Genomic DNA, 20,001 nt, shown 5'->3' on the forward strand with positions numbered 1-20,001 from the left:
TATCGCAATGGATGCTTCGCCTTTGGTCGAAACTGCGACATTTTTTTATCTGCCTGTAACAGGAAGCATACGTTTCATAACCACATGCCGTTGTCTGTAGCTATCACAGCGCAGATATTTCTGTCCGTCTTGAGGCATTTGCAGCACGCGCGACACGATGCGAGTCATACTATATATATATAGCACGGCCGCACACCTATGTTATAAGTAACAGCACTGCGAGGAATACCACCTGTTCAGGGAAGTAAAGACAGCCGCTTTGCCAAATCATCGCCGATTTTTGCGATCGTCAAATCGCAAAATCGTCGCCGAATGCGATCGCCGCCGCCGGGAATCGAGTCTGCGACCTCGTGCTCAGCAGGCATGTCCACTGAGCTACCTGCGGCAGGTATGAACCAACCTGCCAGCTTACTTATAGGTAGCCTCCAAGTCCAGATACGGCATACCACTAAAATAATATAATTATGAAATAACTGCATTAAAATTACCAGCTTCAGTCTGAATTCAAGTCATATCATCCAACGTAGTTGCGTTGAAACACACTACAGCGCTCGTACACTAACGAGAAAGCAAACAGTATCCCAATGCGATTCAATACCGAAATGTCTGCAGGTTTTTTGCTCTCGTATGAGAAATTTCTGCATGAACAAATAAATCAATTTATCCCGGCATAATACGGAAACTCCGTAGTAGCTCTGGCGACGCCTGCGTTTTCATAAACACAAAACTGAGGAACACCGAATAAAAATTTGAGGACGCTTAAGCTTCGCTTTTAAGAGTGGAACGCGATCCCTGACTGCTTCTCACGCTTCCCGACAACTGCAGCTTAAGCAACCGTAATGGTTACCCAGGAACACTGGCGGCGAACCCTACACAAAAAGGCGCGCTTTCTTGTAGAAACGCGGCCTCTTGCGTGGGGCGATCCCGGAGATATTGCACAGCCGCGCAAAAAAAAAAAAAAATTGCATAATTTTCAGGTTTCCGTTTTTGTTTGGTATTTTAATATTTCAGTCTGAGAAGATTTAACATTAAAGGCACGAGCTGTGGGTGTTTTGTTTCATGACATTTGTTTGTGGATTGTCGATTCTCCAAATTCCGAGGAATAGCTTTGCCAAGAATGTCAGACAAGGTATGAGCAACATTAATGATAGAATGGTTGTGGCAATATAACCCGCATATACCGCATGTCATAGAAACAGGCGTGGCATATACATGTACCTAAATATATTAGGAGGGCCTGCGTGGTTGGGATGATTTTCTCCGCCAACCGCCGACATCGCACGCCGACGCCGGTTGCCGACGCCGGATTTTCTGCGACACGGGGCCCTTAACGCGATCGCGTTAAAATGACGCGGATGCGATGTGATGAGATAAAACCCGTGTAAGGGGGTTTATTTACAAGCAGGGCTACGTAACAACAGCCTTGGCCCGAGAGCATCGGTCGCTGTCTCGCGCTCTCCGGGCTGCCGGACGTCGTCGTCCTCTCTCAATAGTTCGTGGCCCTCTTCCCCGCTACACCCGCAATGACTGAAATGCGACAAAGAGAAGTAGGTGAGAAGTGCATTAGGTAAACAACGGAGAAGAACACAAACCGCATTTCTGGTGACAGGCAAACGCTGAACTTGCGTGTAGTTTATTCCTTCGTTTCTTTTATACTATAGCGACCTCGTTTACGCGTGTTTGATACGTGATAGGTTTTGCGTTGTCTCATATTGTCTCTAGATACGCGTAAGACGCTGTCAAACTGTAGTCATAATGTTGCAACACGTTGTGTGCGCCAGCCAAGATGCGTAATATGAGAGTCCGTTCCCTCCCAATCCATTCTGTTATCTCCAATAGCCAACTCTTATCTGCTCTATATATATGTGTACTCCTCACTCGACATGATGAAACTCCACTGCTCCCACTTAAGTTATATTATAATATTAAGTTGTTATATTGTGTTCCGAAATAACAGACTGGGTCATGATGGACGCCGTATAGTGGAGGGATCCGGATTACTTTTGACCACCTCGGGTGTTTGTTTAACACCCAGGAGGTCAAAGCACGGTGCACGAACGTTTTTTGGATAATCCGCCCCCATCGGAATGCGATCGCCGCCGCCGGGAATCGAGTCTGCGACCTCGTGCTCAGCAGGCATGTCCACTGAGCTACCTGCGGCAGGTATGAACCAACCTGCCAGCTTACTTATAGGTAGCCTCCAAAACGTGACGTCCATGACGTGGTTTCCGGCTCTCGCAATCGCTTCCGCCGCATGCCTCAGAGACCTCCGTAACAAATGCCGATCTCAGAGGGCTGCCAAAGCATGCCTTCCGATATCTGCATTTGGACAACACCTGTGCTGCCCTTGAACAGTTAATTACGGACCTGCGCTGATAAAAATTTCGCTTTGATATCATCAAACGTGTTACCCGTCCGTAATCGTTTTGTATGGATCCGATGCTCCAGCTGGCACTGCTTCGTGTGTCACTGTCACGCGTACGGTGCTTTACCAATAAAGTCCAATAAATTCCAATATCAATAAAGCGCGCTTTGGTTGATGAGACAGGCGCCAGATGTAAACGTCAGTAACGCTACTCGTGTTCACGCCTTACGGCCCACGTCTACGCTAGTGTACACGCCCCCGTGCGTTGTTATAAATAAAATAGACACCGCCGGCGCCAGCAATGCAAGGGCGCTTGCACCTAAAGCGTCGCCGGTAACGAAATAAGCGAACGGATTAGAACATTTCTGGCCCGTTGCCCGCTCTGCGAGGAATGCTGCGAGTGCCGTGAGGCGTGACAAATCCACCGATTGCGACGCCGTCGATATCGACTCTTCGCTCCGGGTCACCGGGCTGCCGGCCGCCTGAAGGCACGCGACAAGAAGCTATGTAACGCCGCGCGCATGTCACGGACAAGGACGACTTCGCTTTTTTGCAATTAATCACGCTAATGTGCCGTTCGCGTGCTGCATTCTGATGAGGGAGAAAGCCAGGTTTCTCCGCTCGACGCATAAACCGAGACAGTGAACCTCCCAAATGTCCAAATAGGACGTTGTGTGTTGAAACACTCGAAGCAGGACAAAGAGAGAGAAAGAGTGTGAGAGAGAGATGCCGATGAAACGTAACACCAACAACAAAAAAATAAAGAGTTAGAAAAGTTGGCAATTTTCTGCTTAATCACAGTCGTAAACAAGGCCAGTTATAGCCTCGAAAAACTATCCAAAACGCTGTCATACTCCCAAGCTAACAGAGGACAAACGGGTCCGCTCGGCTCGTCTAATTTCCTGTCTTGAACCTCGGAATACTCGAAATGAAAAGAACCAGCGCCGAATTTTAAAACTGCTAACTCCGTCACCGGTAGCAAGGCATCACAGGTATACAGTTTGTCAATTGTACAAGCTGTAAACAGATTGCTTTCCTATTGAGACTGCTGGACGGCGCTGCTGTCCTGTGAGCGCGGGTGCGTATGTACAATTAAACGATACATTTCGCGGGCTTTCTCTCTTCGCCAGAAAAAGTAAATACGCGAGTATATACGCGAGTTTCTTCGCCAGAAAAAGTAAATGCTCCCTACTTAACGCATCGGCAATTATAACAACAATTAAAGAGGTTGCCAATTTCTTTTAATTATCCATCCGGATGCCTGGGAAGAAAAAAATATATATTTTACTGGCGATTTCTTAACAAGACTCCAAACAACATGCGCTTGGTCGTATTCGCGTAGAATGAGCCATCATTTTTTAAAGCTTTATTTTATGATAGACAACCACCATACATACATGTCCAACGCACTTTCCCTATCCTTAACCTTCGGAATGCGCCAAATCAAAAGCGCCATTGCCGACTTCTAATACTTGAGGAATGCGTCACCGGTTACACAGTGTCGCTGACACACAGGCTGCAAGGCCTACTCTGTCCTAGCACTTAGAGCAGTTTATACGAAAGCAATCAACGTCGCCGCATTTAGAAACCGCGTGTTGCATTCCCTGTCCTTCGCGTGTGGAGGCAGAATACAGCATTTAGAGGAAACGTGCAGCGCCCTTGTAATTGTATTCGCGCGTATACGGGTAGCTTACGCTGAGCACGTTGCTCAAACTGTGAGAAACAGCGACCATTGTAGCCGCGCCAGGCACACCGCGAGCAACGTATAGTACACTGCGATGCGCACCGCGTAGAACCAAGGACATCCTTTTTCCTTGCCTAATTATTTCGACTATTTTTTTTTTTTTTTGCGTCTGCGTGTGTGCGTGCTTCCGCTATCTGTGAGGGGAATCGCCACACCAGACAAGCACAAAAACACTCAAAGATATGTCAAGGAAGAAGCCGGCGAGGGCTTGCGGAACAAACTGCACGGAAAGACCGCTTCGCTTGCAGACACGGTCTTGAATACGTGGAACAAAAGGGAGGAACTGAAGAGATAGCAGAGGAGACTGCTGTATGCGAGCTGCTGTATGCGAGCTGTTGTACTTCGTGCAACGAAGGACAACTTTTTATTTCCCCCACTCTGTTATTTGCCACCGCCCCCCCCCCCCCTCCCCTTTCTTGAATTCAAAACAGACAAAGCTTCTCCAAACAAAGCTACTGCACCGTAGCACCACAGTGGATTAAATTACGCACAGCACACTATGGGCCACAGTAGGCTTAAGATTTTCAGGCATCTTTAAACTGATTCTACAGTTGTCCACGACGGCATGGAATGAGTCTATCGGCATTGATTGATTGATTGATTGATTTGTTATAAAAGTAAGTGGAACAACTGTGCATTTGATGGCGCATATCTCCAAAGTGGTGTCATTCCGGAAATTCATTCCAAGTGAATACGCCTTGATAACTCACCGGCTAGAATTCGTAAATTGCAATATGTGCCGTAAGGTTAGCCTAAGAAGTTAATTTGTGATTTTTTTCTTTAGTTAGTCAAATAAGTGTTTCGATTTCTCGTGCAAGTAAGGTCCCCCTCTCGGAATAATCAAGCTCAAGGACTAGAATGATGTAACCTGCAACAGGCTATTTTTAAAAATTCCCGAAAACTTAAAAATGATCACCCCGTATATCAGCTGAGTGTGGGACTATATACAAGTTATTGCAAGATGTAAAGAAAACATTATGATTTCGCCAGATAGAACGGCTACCACAAAACGTATATACACAGAGAAAAACACACCCAAGTGTGATATCGAGAAGTTCATGAACCACGCACTTTGCATGGATTAGCCGTGATGACACTACCCCTGTGATCATCGTTGGAGACTTCAATGTGGACATTTCAAAACCAGACAAGAAAAATGGTTCCCTCAGTTCTTGATAGAAGAGCTTGGTTTGAAGTGCCACAACAATCCGAGTCACTCAACAACGAGCGTGTATCGATTTAACTTTGTCCAAGATTCTGACTAAAGTTGTAACCGAACCAATCAGTGTATATCACGATAATCACAAAGGTATCATCACTACCATTGCCAAATGATGAAAATAAATGCATGACCCCTTATCTAACTCTGCGTCGTGTGCTACCAGCTTCGCTGGTCATCCACCTTTACAGAGTGGAATGGTTCCTCGATTTTCTTTTTGTCCTGCTCCCTACATAGTATATAGATGGCCTGTGTCAGCCAGCGGCGGCATCCCGCGGCCATGTTGACGTTCAGCCAAGGGCGACGACGAATTCCCGTCGCCTAACGAGGCGCGTCATCGACCAAAACCGTAAAAACTGTCGGCAAGTTGGAACACGTATGACAACTGTTTCTCGATGAGACTATCGGCGCGGACGCAGTTGTTTACGCGCGATTCGAATGCGCAGGTGGCGCGCTAGCAGCAACCTATAATACGTATTGATACGGTGGCTCCCATGTGGGTCGAGACATGAACAGATGGCACTGCACACAAAGGTTCACCAATCGCTGAACATATATCGGTCTCATATGATGTTTGCGGCGGCTATAGTAGGCTGCGAAATTCCGCTGCCAGAAAATGCAGGGTGTTTCAGCGAACACTTTCACAAATTTTTATTGCGATAGCAATTATATGGACACTCAAAGAGGATTTCTGCCGTCGGCGTCGCTGTGAGGTTCCGTATGACGTCAACGGCGATGAAATCGTCGCCGCGCGCCGGACGCTGTACGTGCGAGTGAAAGGGAGCGAGGGACGCGCGCTTTCACGGGGAGAGAACAGCACGGCGGAGAACAAACGCGCGTTCTGCGCCGTGCTCCCTGAAGGGCTGCAGAATTTATTGCGTCTCTTTCCTCCTTTACAATCACCATATATATAGAGCAAACGCGACTTCTTCCGTTGCGCGAAAGGCCGTGGGGGGACGGGAGGGAGTGGAGGCAACGTGTAGCTGCGTCACCAAATGCGTATTTATATAAACAAAGTTGTCGCAGTTTCACCTGAAAGGCGAAGCATCAATTGCCATAGCAAATTTGTAGAGAGCTATACGGAGTAATGATAGTAGCTTTATCAGCTGTATAAACTTGGACATGCAGCAGCACCGGCAACACGCAGAACTATTGTCGACGCCGTCGGCGTTTTGCCCCGGTTCACACAAAATGCGTGCGGCGTTGGTGACTGTTGCCGGAGCCTCTGATATAAATAGGCACTTGGTGCCGCAAATAAACGTCGCGTCCATTCCCTCCTCCTCCCCCCCCCCTTACGGCCTTTCGCGCGTCGGAAGAAGGCGCGTTTGCTCTACATATATGGTGATTGTAAAGGAGGAAATAGACGCCTACTTCTGCAGCCCTTAAGGGAGCACGGCGCAGAACGCGCGTTTGTTCTCCGCCGTAGGTTCACTTCCCGTGAAGGCGCGCGTCCCTCGCTCCCTTTCACTCGCACATACAGCGTTCGGCGCGCGGCGACAATTTCATCTCCATTGACGTCATACGGAACCTCACGGCGACGGCGACGACTACGGCGACGCCGACGGCAGAAATCTGCTTTGGAGTGTCCATATAATTGCTATCGCAATAAAACAATGCGAGGCGAGAAGGTGGTAATGACTTCCGACGCTGCTCGACGAGTTTCCCGTTCTGATCTCGTCGAAAACTTCCGAGCCGCCCCCAGAGGCCCTGGCAACAGTCACCAATGCTGCGCGCGTTCGGGGGCAAAACGGCGACGGCGTCGACACCAGTTCTGCGCGTTGCTGGTGCTGCTGCAAGTCCAAGTTTATACAGCTGATAAAACTACTATCTTTACTCCGTATTCTCTACTAAGTTGCTATCGCAATTTATGCTTCGCCTTTCGGGTGAAACTGGGACATTTTATTGCGATAGCAATTATATGGACACTCCAAAGCGTATTTCTACCGTCGGCGTCATCCTCACCGTCGCCGTGAGGTTCCGTATGACGTCTACGGCGCTGTATGTGCGAGTGAAAGGGCGCGAGGGACGCGCGCTTTCTAGGGGAGCGAACGCACGCCGGAGAGCAAACGCGCGTTCTGCGCCGTGCTCCCTGAAGGGCTGCAGAATTAAGCGTCTCTTTCCTCCTTTCGATATATAGAGAGCAAACGCAACTTTTTCCGTCGCACGAAAGGCTGTGGGGGGACGGGAGGGAGGGAGGGGAGGCGACGTTTAGCTGCGGCACCAAATGCGTATTTATATAAAAACGCCGCGCGCGTTCGGTGCGAACGCTGGCAAAACGCCGACGACGTCGACAACAGTTCTGCGCGTTGCTGGGGCTGCTGCATGTTCAAGTTTATACAGCTGATAAAAATATCCTTACTCCGTATAGCTCTCTACTAATTTGCTATCGCAATTGATGTTTCGCATTTCGGGTGAAACTGCGACATTTTTTTATGCTGCAGTTTGCAGAGGTTGCGAATTTTTGTTAATTTGTCGAGTATGCATTTCAATTTTTTTTTGTGCAAGTAATGTCTGCCTCTTCGGGTAGACCAGCCCATGAACTAGAATTGTGCCATCTGCCACAGGCAACCTTCAATTTTTTAAAAAGTGTACGCTAAAACACCCGGTATCTTACTTACTACAGCATTCTCTAACGTCTCAGTTAGGTCCTGTGTACCGTGCGTCCCCGCAGTGAGCTTACAATACCTCTATACACAACAGAAGGTCTGCGAGATTTCAGTCATGACGTCACGCGAGAAAGCCGCCGGGAGGTGCAGGCGACGCTTAGCGGGATTTTGTTTTTCTTTCTTTCCGTCTTACTTCTTCAGATAGAATGGTTTTGAACCGTTACCTTTATATGAATCCGAAAGACGTCGGTGCGAGTCGACTTGCCTAGTCGTCGGGGCTGAACCCACTCAACCAGTACGCAACAAGTACTCAACCAATACACAATGGTGCCGAAGGAGCATCGGGGCGGGTCGAGTTGACAGAGAGAAGCGAGTCGACTTGGCAAAATGCACGTGAGCGCGGTCGAGTCAAGCTTTGTCAATCTCAATTCTGACTCGACAAACTCGCGTCGAGTTTATGGAAACGAGGATAAGTGTAGTTTCAGCCTTGCTATATGACATCAGAGTGCACATGTGCTTTGTAACCTATAGGAGGAATTGGAGCGTCACACTTGCAGGAAACGCACCATTCCGTCTCATTTAACACCGTGTGAAGCAACATGCTCGGGTGCGTCAGCCACTAGAAAACGAGGACTAGGAGAGATGGTCCACTGTCCATCACTAACCATCCTGTGAGCCACGACAATTAAGTGGAGAAGTTACGGAAGGATTGACGACGGACAGTGGATAATCCTTCGCTTCCGCTCAGAGACACCACGTCGGTTGTGCTCCTGGTTCGCACGGGGCTCGCAGCTCTCGCTACACTACAAGAAATCGTTAAAGAGGAAATAGCCTTTCATTAACGATGTTTCTTTTTTTTCCCTTTTTTTTAAGTACGGCACATTTTTCATGGGATCAGCTAATTCGTCGTAAGGTCAACGTAACTGACACATTTCTCCAGCTTCATTGGAAACTAAAGGATCATATGACGAATTAGGCAGCCATTTATGCATTAAAAATAGCAAAGTTGGCCTATGTGAGCCGAATCGATATTAAATGTGCTGTCGCGAGCCGCTAGAGGCACGCGATTCCTCTTCCACACCGTCGCCCCTCTCACCACACTCCTTATTTCACACATTCACTACCCCCGTCGCCACATCCTCTCGATTCCTTTACACCGCCCTTAGCACATTTTTAATAGCAATCTTTCGGACCAACGGTCGATTGATTGAAGGACTGGATCGTCACAAAAAAAAAAAGTTAACGCTTAATAACAATAAGCAGGCATTCGAGCTATATCTCAGCGGCAATCGATGGCGGCATAGTATTGACCCTTTTCGCGGCGCTCCCGTGGGCGCTGCCATGTTTGATCACATGGTGACGCGTCCATTACTTGCCTCAGCTGCCTCCGTTGCCTCCGCGTTTACAATGCAAGCGCGTGACACCGGTGCGGCGCAGCAAACCTCCGTTTCGATGCATATCGTAGACGGTGGCTTTGTGCACGACACGAAGCTTTGGCCACAGCTTTACAGGACATGTAAGTGCTTTCAGAACTCATTACGCCTTGTCCAAACGGCGCGAGCAGCGTATACGGTGCTTGTACTAAAAGCGTGGCTAGAAATGTATTCCAAGCTGTCCAAACTTTCCGCTTATGAATTAAATCGGGATCAGTGTGCTCTTCGTTCTTTATTTGGCAAACATTTTGAAGCAGCGGCTTGTCATGTTTTTGACTCAGTAAAGTTCCTCGGTGCGGCCACTATCTGATTGTTTATTTTCAGCCTAATCGCTCGCGGGTGTGCTCTGCACAAAGCTTGGAATGTACATTTTCTGTACTTTGCGGCACTTGTAGCAAAGACGCATTATCGTTAGTCCCTCGCTTATTCTGTGGATCGTCGCGAAACGTTCAGCTTCCAACAGTCGTGTCTTGTCGGTGTAGTCGCCGTCACTCATACTTCGGCACATTGGTTCCAAGTGCACGCCCATTCACTTATTATTGATGCGTTGGCGATAGGGTGGGCGTAAGCTTGCGTGCGAGTAGGCATGAATGCGTGTAGATAACGTGCGAGGAGCTTAATTACTATGCCAGTAGGTGGCGATACTTCCTTTTGTAACGAGCGGCTCTCCCTTTTAAGTGCCGATGTTCCGGAGTTGAAGTCCTTTCTTTGGAGGTTAGCTATGCAGCGTTGGCGGATGAACTATCTTTTTTATCCTTGGGGAAAGCCGTGCACAGCGAAGGGCCGGCAACACAGGCAGTCCTTATGCAGCAGCGGCGACACAGGTTGATTCCATTCCTTGTATGTGAATAACTATTTTTGCAGCGAACTACCGCGCACTTTTTCCTTTATCGTTACGCATTTTGCAGCACGAATTGAGCACAGTGCATTAGCGAACACCCAGTTTGCATTTCCGACAGCAGATCGCACAGTAGCAGGGCAGAAGCAGTAATGGTTTCGTATTCGTGCGCATTCGCTGAGGCAACGTATGGCGCGCCGCCGAAAGCGCCATCTCGTTCCTCTAGAGCAAATTGCTTCGCGAAAAAGGTCAATAGAGGGCTTTCCCTTTAATGGTGGACAACTTTGCAAAAGCATTTGCACCCCTCCCCTCAATTCCCCGCAGATGGCTGGAATCTTCGCACTCACATCTTGGCTTGCCTGAGACTGGGGACGCTGCAGAAGCGCTGCACCTGCGTCTGGCTGGTGCCGTACGAGGCGAGCCAGATGAACGTAGTCCCCAGCAGCACGTTCCACAAGGTAACCGACGACTGTGTGTCCACCTGCGTACTGAGGCAATCAAGAGGAGGAGGGAGAAAAAAGAAAGCAATGGAAAAAACCAAGATCACTGTGATATACGTATAAACAAGAAACACATAACAAAACAAGAAAGGTGCCTCCTTGGCCTCTTGCAAAAACGTCCCAAAGTTGTGACGTCTGTACTAGGACTAACTAATGCATTTTCAGCACTCCGGAAGAAACAGAGAAAACCATCGAGTAAAATAGGAGAGGTACTAGGACCAAGTACTACCTAAGGCATACATTTAATACACTCTTCCATCAGTCGCGAAGTGATCGTTGTCGTACCGGCTGCGCAAGTATTAAAAAAAAACGCAAACGCGATGTTTTGCGAAACATGGATGGTGAATTGTCGAAGATGAGCACCGTGCATTGTCGGCACTACAGGCGGTCTCTCGTCTTGTCTCACGGCAATCGTGGCCAGATATTTTTAATAGGTTGCCACTTTTGCATTCCGCTAAATCCGCAAATGAGCGTCGCCTCCCAGTGCACGGAATAATTGGAAACTGCCTTTCTACACGTATAAATACAGTCTTCCTCAAAAGAAACGAAGTCACTGGGAGCACGAGTGTTGCGCTGCTTTGTTTGCGTCGTGTCGACTCCGCGCAACTATGCAGGGTAAAACATTAAGTCAGAATGTGGTGGTTCTTCTTCTTCTTCGCTGTAGTGGAGACGCTGTAGTGGAGGGCGCCGAATTACTTTCGAGCCCCCGGAGTTCTTTACGTGCACCAAAAGCACAGTACACATGCGCTTTAGCATTCCGCCTCCATGGCCACCGCAGTAGGGCACCAAAACCGTGACCACGCGCTCAGCAGCACTATGACATAGACACTGAGCCAAAGCGGCGGTTAAAGCCTTCTAGCGTGACAAGAAATCACTTCCCACTACAGATGAGAGAAAATGCAAGAATAGGCCGACTGGAAGTCCCAGCGCCAACTGCTCAGTTTCTTTTTTACAAAGCTTGTATAAATAAACACTTGTGTACTTCTTAGCACACGCGACAGCTCGCCACTCCGACCGCCATCCGCGTGAAGGTGGCTACAGATACCAATATAACGTCGATGCTCTCAGCGGCAGGTTAGCAGCGCGCTTTGTAGCGATCATGTTCTCTCTCTCTCTCTCTCTCTCTCTCTTTTTTTTTTTTGTCGTGTTCTCATCCGCAATTCGACGTTCTGCTATGAACGTGACGCAGAGTATGGTGCGCAACAGCTTAAATAAGGAAATGTCCGAGTTTTTATTTAAGCTGTTGCGTCATACACGGCGTCACGTAAATAATGAAATGTCTGAGTCTTTTGGCGCTCTTTGGGTTCCCTGGCCCTTGCGCCATGACACCGCATTAATGATCATGATGATCATCATCAAATGTCCGAGTTTTAAGCACTGTGTTCAACGACGCACCTTACACGCGACCTATGTACAATAAAAGAAATACGTGTACTTACTTGAAAAACTGTATGCGGCCGCCCTCCTCCGCCGTCGTCCACACCTTCTCTATGCTTCCGACCTTGATAACGCCCTAAGATAGGAAGTTAAAACGCTCTTGAATGCGTCTGCTAGTGACGTTTAGAAAACGGCACTCTCCCACACAACGAACGGTAGTAAAGGTACCGAAAAGAGCTACAGAACTTACCAACCCAACAGAGGACATACAAACTGCGAGTTCACCCTAGCGAACAAGAAAAAGGAAATCGAGCGCTTCGCTTCTCGCACAGTATACACGTCTTAGCCCAGGAACAAACAAACACAGCACCAATCGACCGACAAACAAACAACATCCTTCAGCGCTAACATGTTTGTCAATTCTGAATGTATAACAGCTTTTTGTCAAACATTTCGAAGCCATTCCCCGCGCAACAAAATCTCTGGCCGGGCCCCCGACATGGCTTTAAATAGCCACAGTATGCTTGGCACTCCGACGCTTAGGAAAGTGATGGGAGTCACACCTGTCATTAGGCAGTTTTAGAAATACGGGACCCCAACTTATGGGACGCTATCGGCCAGGCGTACCATGGAGCGCAAAAGGCATACAAAAGAGTTCGACTTTTTGGGTACGCAAAGCTCCTTGCGAGACGCAATTTCTAAAGCTGCCTATTTTCTGGGCATTTGAAGCGACGAAAGCTCTACCGTGCGGCCACAGCATAACGACCGGCAATAGATATAAAGGTGATGCACGCTGCTACTAAGATACGTTTGGAAAAAAAAAAAAAAGAAAGAAAGAAAAGCACTATAACATTTGTACTGAGTATTGATACGAAGAAAACAGCAAACAACCACCCAAAACAAACATCTCGACACGACTTACAAGCTGCCAGTGTAAAACAACAGCAAACAATTACACAGCGAGACAACAACAAATTCAAAGCATCTAAGGCGAGATGTATACCAGAACAACGACAGTGGTCAGTCCAAGTATCATGACGGTCATCTGAAAGGTGTCCGTCCACACGACCGCCTTCATGCCGCCCTGTAATAAAAATAAAGACGAGCTGAGAATCGCACGCACGTACGCACCCTGGCAAAATATTCAATAGCAGCGCGAAACCCGGGGCCGGGCCGTACTTCCTGTCAATTCATATCATTTGTTACATCCTTATCATTTGTCGCGCCGAGTGGTTGACAAAGAAGTCGAGGAGGCACCTAGGTATATTATGAGACAACAAAAGAAGCACTGAACCCATGCACATTAATAAACCCTCGTTATAACGAAGTGCATCGGAAGAGAAAATGAACTTCGTAATAAGCGGCGTTACGGTAAAACGGGGATGTTCCGAACGAGTCATAGTAACGCGAGACGAGTACTCTAAACAGCGCGGGAGCACGTATATTAAAGCAAAGCCAGACTCGGCAGTGGGAGAAATTCTGCGCACTCCCGTAAGCAGCTGTCTCGTTCGTCGGTTATCGTCACGTGATGCAGTTAGACCAATGAAGCTGCCACCACGTGGTGGAGTGGCTTTCGTAGCACCCTTTGCTTATACAGGTTGATACAAAGAAAAGCGAAGGATCATCGCGCATAATGTACCGAGTGGTGCCATGCGGGTTTTACTCGTTGCACTTCGCACTAAACGGAGTTCGGCGGCGCTGCACTTCGAATAATCCACTCCGCAGTGCATACACTGCAGCCAGGACCACGAAACACTTCGAATAAACCGATATTTCGAATAAAGCGATTTCGCTATAACGAAGGTTTGCTGTACTTCCAGATGCAGGGGAGCGGGTATCCTATTGTGACGTAGGCTGAAGGCCGAGGCTTGAAAAAAATAGACGCGTCCCTTTAATGGCGGGCCAGAAGAAGAACGAGCAGGTTACGCGCTTCATCGTCTTTCATGGCGCCGATCTTTGCGCGCGCCGTCCCGCGCTGCGGAAGCCCCACCACTGTGTCAACTGCCCCACATGCGAAAAGCTACCGTCTCGGTCGCGTCAAAAAGTCCTGTCAGCGAAGTCGACGGCAAGAAATGGAGCTTTCCGACATCTCCAAACAACATGAGTCGGAGACGACTATAAAAAAAAACTAAGTAATGACCGTCTCAGCATCTGAGAAGCGTTGAGAGGAATTTTTCTACATTGATTCGTTTGGTTCTCGAGCGAAATAAAGTACGGGAAGCAATAAACACTATAATTTTTTTACAACAAGTATACGACACGTTGACTTACCAGCACAGTATAAAACGTGCAAATCAATCCCAGGAAGAGAATAGATGCCCAGACAGGAAGCCCCGTCACTTGAAGAAGAAAAAGAGCATGACAATGATTTCAGTTTTGAAGGCGTTGTAAAGACAAAACAATAAGATAAAAAGAACTATAGGCTTGTTGAAGCGCAGAATCGCGCGGAAAGAACTACGCCTATCTTTATACCCTTTGTAGCGTGATTTCAACCCCCAACAATGACAGCCACTCTTTCGGGCAGCTTTTCTTTAACGCAGCATGCCAGGTGCTTTCCTTGCAACCACGCAGTGAGCGTTGAAATAATGTTCCCGAAAGCAGAAGCGTGAAATTTTCGCACCGGTTCCTGTCAAACGTCACTGAGTGCGGCAACGTCTGGCCATAAATGCTCATCAATAAGACAAGATAACTTTACCGCGTTCTAAAATTAGAACCTAGCCGGGTGAATTGCGCACGGATCTCCAGCACAGTGTCAACCTATATATACATGTATATATAAATGCGCAAACATATTTCGAAGCTTGCGATATCTCACAAACGACGACGTGGTCGCGCAGTCATTTTGGCGCCAAATGGGAAAAATTAAGAAACCTCCGCCTTCATTTTCTTCCACCAAGTGCCCGCCTAAGCAATGCGGATGGCGTTGCTTATGGGTGATTTATCAGTGTATAGCCTGGTGTATGACAGACAGAGTTACCGGCCATCTGTTTGTACTCACGGAGGCAGATTGCCGCCCTTAGAGATGTAAAACTTCTTAAAATTTCGAAGGCGTAAAAGAAGAGAAGCACGAGAATAAAAAGAAAAAAAAAAAGAACGAGTTTCTATCCGGAAAATATGGAACTTGTCCTAAGGTATTACACCACTGAAACAAAAAGAACTACAGACGAAGTCCATGGTGCAAGGTCTTTTCCGCCACTTAAGGCAAAACATTAACACTGAGGAAGATTTATTTCAGGTTTTTTTTTTTTTCAGAGATTCTTAATGACTTTATGAATTATCCGTCGACGCTGAAAGCTGCACTTTTTCCTTCTGAGATGGAGGATGGCGGCGCGCTGTCTGTGCGCTTCCAGCACATTTAATTTCTTGGATCAGTTTGCGTGGAACCGATGCTACGCGGTTGCAATTTCACGTTGCATGTTCGCCATGGTAAGACCGACATAAATCGTGACGAACTTTATTGAGTGGTAACGATGGACAAGCGATACGCAGATTTCGCTCTGCCACTCGCCAGCATTGGCACAAAATGTCGAAAATGTCCGCCTGGCGTCAAGTCTATATAGTTAATCAAAGGACGTGTCTTATGCGTCATCTTCTAAATCTCGTTCTAAGAGTTGGTCATTCCAGGTAGTTGCCCTGAGTGCATTTCACTGCAATGCGACAGCGCGGTGGTTTCCTGAGAAATTAGGAGTCGAGCGCAGTGAAGAGCTTCGTAAGGACGTTCCCAGAATGAGACAGCAGACTCAATGAGGCTCTTGCAAAAGCAATCTACGTTAGCGGCAAGCGCATGTGAGTTACAGAGTACAGAAACTGGCGACATTTTACATCGAAGCTTTTAAAGCGACACTTTACATCGAAGCTTTTACGTTTCCCAACGGTTTTCTTGCGGCGGTGAAGGCCGGCGTGGTTAATATAAGATGCAAATGACAGAGTAATGACAGAGTTCCCCAAAAGAGTTCCGGTTAAGCCGTCTGGAACAACATAAGTTACAATCAAGGAGGTTTTAGAAGAATTTTTTTGTTGTTGTTACAATATACTATAAATATATAAAACTCTCTAGCTGGCACCAGCTGCATATATACATGAGCTCGACGCAAGGGGCACATTCCTCATATCTGAACACATCAAGAACATATTTCTTTTTCCTTGGCTAACTTAAATGCAAGAAAGGCATCACCGGCGAAGTTTCCTGCGGTCATGAACCCACTGTTGCCACAGCGCGTATAAAAGTGTCCATAAAGTAAGTTATTTTGCATATGTCTCATTTGAATAAGCAACAACTTATATATGCGGTTTTCTTTTGTTTCTTTTTTTTAGCCAGAGATCCGTAATTTTTGTTTCTCAGGCCGCGTTATACCGGCTCCACGTTAGAGGCAAACTAGGAGTTTGTACGACGGCGGCGGTGAAATCTGGTGCACTCGAACGCATGCAGTGTTGCCGCTACGTTCGAGCGCGGTCGCTGCTGCATTCGGCCGAGGTCGTGAGACAGCAAACAGCCGCCTAGTACTACCGAAGCGCGCGGTCGGTCTTTGATGTGTCAGGTTTTCAGATGGGCATACACCTGTGACATATTTTTTTTCCTGACCAATCAGGGCGAACTTTTGTGCCACCGTATAACAGCTTCGCTGTCTTTGATGCATCAGTTTTCAGATGGGTCCACATTTATGAAGGACTTTTAATTTTTGTGTGTGGGTTGCTAACCAGGGAGCCCACTTTTGTGCCACCGTGGTAGAAGCCAAAACGAAACTATAGGACGGCGCGCTTTCTTTGGCGAGAAGAAACACAAAATGAACGGATAGCTATTTTCTGCAGTCTGGTCCAGGGAAGAGACAAGGCCCGACAGCTTCTTGAGCACCGTCAGTGGAGCTGTCGACGGGACTTCGTTCCCATGTCGGAAGTGATATCATACCGTAATATTAACAGGCCGCGAAATGTTACCTTAACCTGACGTCACTGGAGCCAACACTGTTTCTATTTTGCGGCATAGTATTTCCCACCTGATGATGCTCATTGAGCTAAACTTAGAATATCGAACAGTCACTTACCTGATTCTAATGCGACTGAGGGCCCGTATAGGACGACTCCCATGTATAATAACTGAAAGAATAGGGGAAAGGGAGTGGGGGAGGAAGTGATTAAAAGCTGCGGGGTCTCAATGCCGTAAAGATACTCACGCCAATGTGAGTGACAGGCGATAAACGAGCTTGTTTCCACGTCTGCCATTTTTCCAGTCCGCCATGACACCTCTCCCATTCAGTTCCCATTCGCCTACCGCTACTCATCTACTGTACATTGCTATATATCATCAGTCACCGTGTGGCTTGCGGCGCGCACCCACAAGCTGAGTCACTATAGCGTTTAGATCCTGTTGGCGCGTGCAGGTAGGTACCTGACGTGCACTTTGATGGCATAATCGGCAGAGCACTGGTGTAAGAATTAAAATAAGAGGATAAAAGTTCGATGCCACCTGAGGTGACCATTCGTTTACTTGTTATGTGCAAAACGATCACGCGACGCTGCCATAACTAATGTGGTTCAGCACGCGCAGTGTATACTGCTGCGTCGCGGTGTACCAGATGAGGTTACAGACACCGGATGTTATCGGCAAACACTCTCGCCGACGTATCTGCTCCCAACGTGAAGGCGCTTCATCTAACGTGCAGGCATCAAGTTATAGAAGAAACGCGTTAGGCAACAAGTCGACAATGGCAACGAAATTGTGGCGCAGTGGCATGCCTCTTCAGGGTACAAACGCATGCGTATACAGTGTACTCACCGTATTTGTTATGAAGGATAGTGAGCCTAACGTCCTGACAGATCCCGAGAAGCGCCTCTCCAGGTACTGAAACAAGCAGAATGAATTCGCAAAGTGAGTGTGACTAAGTGTATAGCCAAGCAAATCATTTCCTTACTGTCGAGATTTCATTTGCAAAACAAGCGAGCCATCCGCCGAGTATATCCACAGCAAGGAGTGATTGAGCAAAGCTATGCCCGTTATTCAATTTTTGTTACTCTGATAATCGGCCAGTATAGTATAGCGGCACCAAGTATTATTTATTTCCACGACCCAGGCCTTAACGTCAGTCACCAGAGCCTGCACCGAAGATTGACACGACACGTTCCGGAACGCACACAGTAAAGACGAATATACTTATTTCCCGTCGTGTTCATCTCCAAGTGATCCAATAATATAGCATACCTATATTATATACAGCAGGAAAGCGAAGAGCTGGGCTAGTTAGTATGCTATATATACATGGTGCTGAAGCGCAACCAAACACACATATTGAGCCCTCGGCCTTGACAGAGTCGGCTACGAGTGTTTTGTACGCAGAGAACTGGAGGTCATGCCACCAGCCAATACGATATGTGTTTTAATTCTCTATAAACGCGATTGCCGCGTATATACTTTCCACACGCTGGCACCGGACGCCGTCCCGTTGTGTATACGGTGGAGATTAATTTCACCGCGTCAGCTGCGCGCCACTCATAACGCTCGGGGCGCACACTTCGCGAGCCTGGGTCCCATATAACGAAGCACCGGCCGGGCTGCACCATCCAGCGTTTCTCATTAATAAACCCCCGCGCGTGCCACGAACATTTCCTCGCACGCCGCGAAGTGCGCGGGCGTTGGGTTGGCACACCCACACGCATACCGCGGACTCCTTTGGCCATGGGCGTCGTTTCGCCCTTATAACTCCCGGAGGTCAAGATATCGCAAGATCACGTCGTGCTGCAACTCCCGCATCCTCCTCCTCCTCCTGGGGTCAAAGGCTGGCCGGGCAATACCTGTGGGCGCCCTGCAATTGCTGACGTCACGGCCTTACCTTTGAGAGGGAAGAGGCGGTTCCACCACGCGCTTAAGGATTATTTATACGCTCCAAGAGGCAGGTCATAATACTGCATTTACGACGAGGCGCTGTCTATCTTGCAGCGCTACGTCGGGAAGACGCTCCAGATAACAGACGAGCAGTGATGGACGGCAGCTTTTATCGTTATCGTTGATATATGGCGGATGGCGAAAATGTATATATTAGTTTTTAGTAGCAGACGTTGCATGCGGCATGCGATGAACAATATATATATACGCAAGGCTTTTTCTCTACAACATACTCCATCACACTAAAAATTGCGAAGCCGTAAGGGGAATCCACGCTTGTCTTTCGAAGAGTCGGAAAGGCTTCCGAGAAAACTTCTATGCGTTGCAATTCACTGGGCCTTGCTGATCTCGTGGTGTGTGTCCTTTCATATAATCGTCGTCTCTTCTTTTTTTTATTTTTCATTTATTTTTATAGGAATATTCCAGTATTCATTACCAATACGCCAGCTATATAGCGCAATAGCATACTTAATTTTGAAAGTGTCAATGTCCCGAGAGCTATCGAACAGTGTAAGCACAAAGCTTCGGCCAACGGCATCCGCGTGCACGAAAGAGGCCGAAAAGGCCTCATTCCCAGATCACGGGCGCTGCGCGTTTCACTCGATCTGTGCTGGGTCTCGTCATAGGGTTTGCTGCAAAGCTTGTTTTGCTAAAGTCCCTATATAAGAAAAGTACCGCCATCCCTTGATCAACGCCGCTTCTCTCTCTCTCCTGTATCTCTGATTGGACGATGATAGCGCGCGCTTTCACTCCTTTATATTTTGTTTTTGTTTTTTTCCCCGCCTCAGAGCCATGTTGAAAGTCCTCTGCGCAGCCCCAGTCGCCGGCGGCAGCGCCGGCGCGCGCCCGGCCTGAAAGCTTCAACGTGGACTTTCTAGGTGCGCCACCGTCGACTTGCTTTCGCAAGCAAAAAGTAAAGAAAAAAAACAAGCGCTTTAGGAGAGGAGGCGGCGGAGGAAAGAGTAGATGGCGGTACTTTTCTTATATAGGGAACTTTATGTTTCGCGACCTACAAAAGATTGCAGACACCTGTCAGCCGCTC

The 20,001-nt window shown here is 47.8% G+C and overlaps 1 protein-coding gene across 4 annotated transcripts in view; it reads right to left on the minus strand.

Annotated features, from left to right (window-relative positions):
• Positions 1–20,001, minus strand: part of LOC119455584 (sodium-coupled monocarboxylate transporter 1-like) — a 107,437-nt gene that overhangs the window by 20,229 nt on the left and 67,207 nt on the right. For all 4 annotated transcript variants that reach the window (XM_049668877.1, XM_049668876.1, XM_037716988.2 and 1 more), the window contains 6 exons: positions 17,856–17,921; positions 17,125–17,176; positions 14,354–14,421; positions 13,086–13,166; positions 12,145–12,218; positions 10,553–10,693 (listed from right to left, as the gene is read on the minus strand). In XM_049668877.1, coding sequence (XP_049524834.1) covers positions 10,553–10,693; positions 12,145–12,218; positions 13,086–13,166; positions 14,354–14,421; positions 17,125–17,176; positions 17,856–17,921 — 482 coding nt within the window. The remainder of the gene's footprint in view (positions 1–10,552; positions 10,694–12,144; positions 12,219–13,085; positions 13,167–14,353; positions 14,422–17,124; positions 17,177–17,855; positions 17,922–20,001) is intronic.

The sequence above is a fragment of the Dermacentor silvarum genome, chromosome 6 (assembly GCF_013339745.2).
Source record: "Dermacentor silvarum isolate Dsil-2018 chromosome 6, BIME_Dsil_1.4, whole genome shotgun sequence".
Classification (NCBI taxonomy): domain Eukaryota; kingdom Metazoa; phylum Arthropoda; class Arachnida; order Ixodida; family Ixodidae; genus Dermacentor; species Dermacentor silvarum.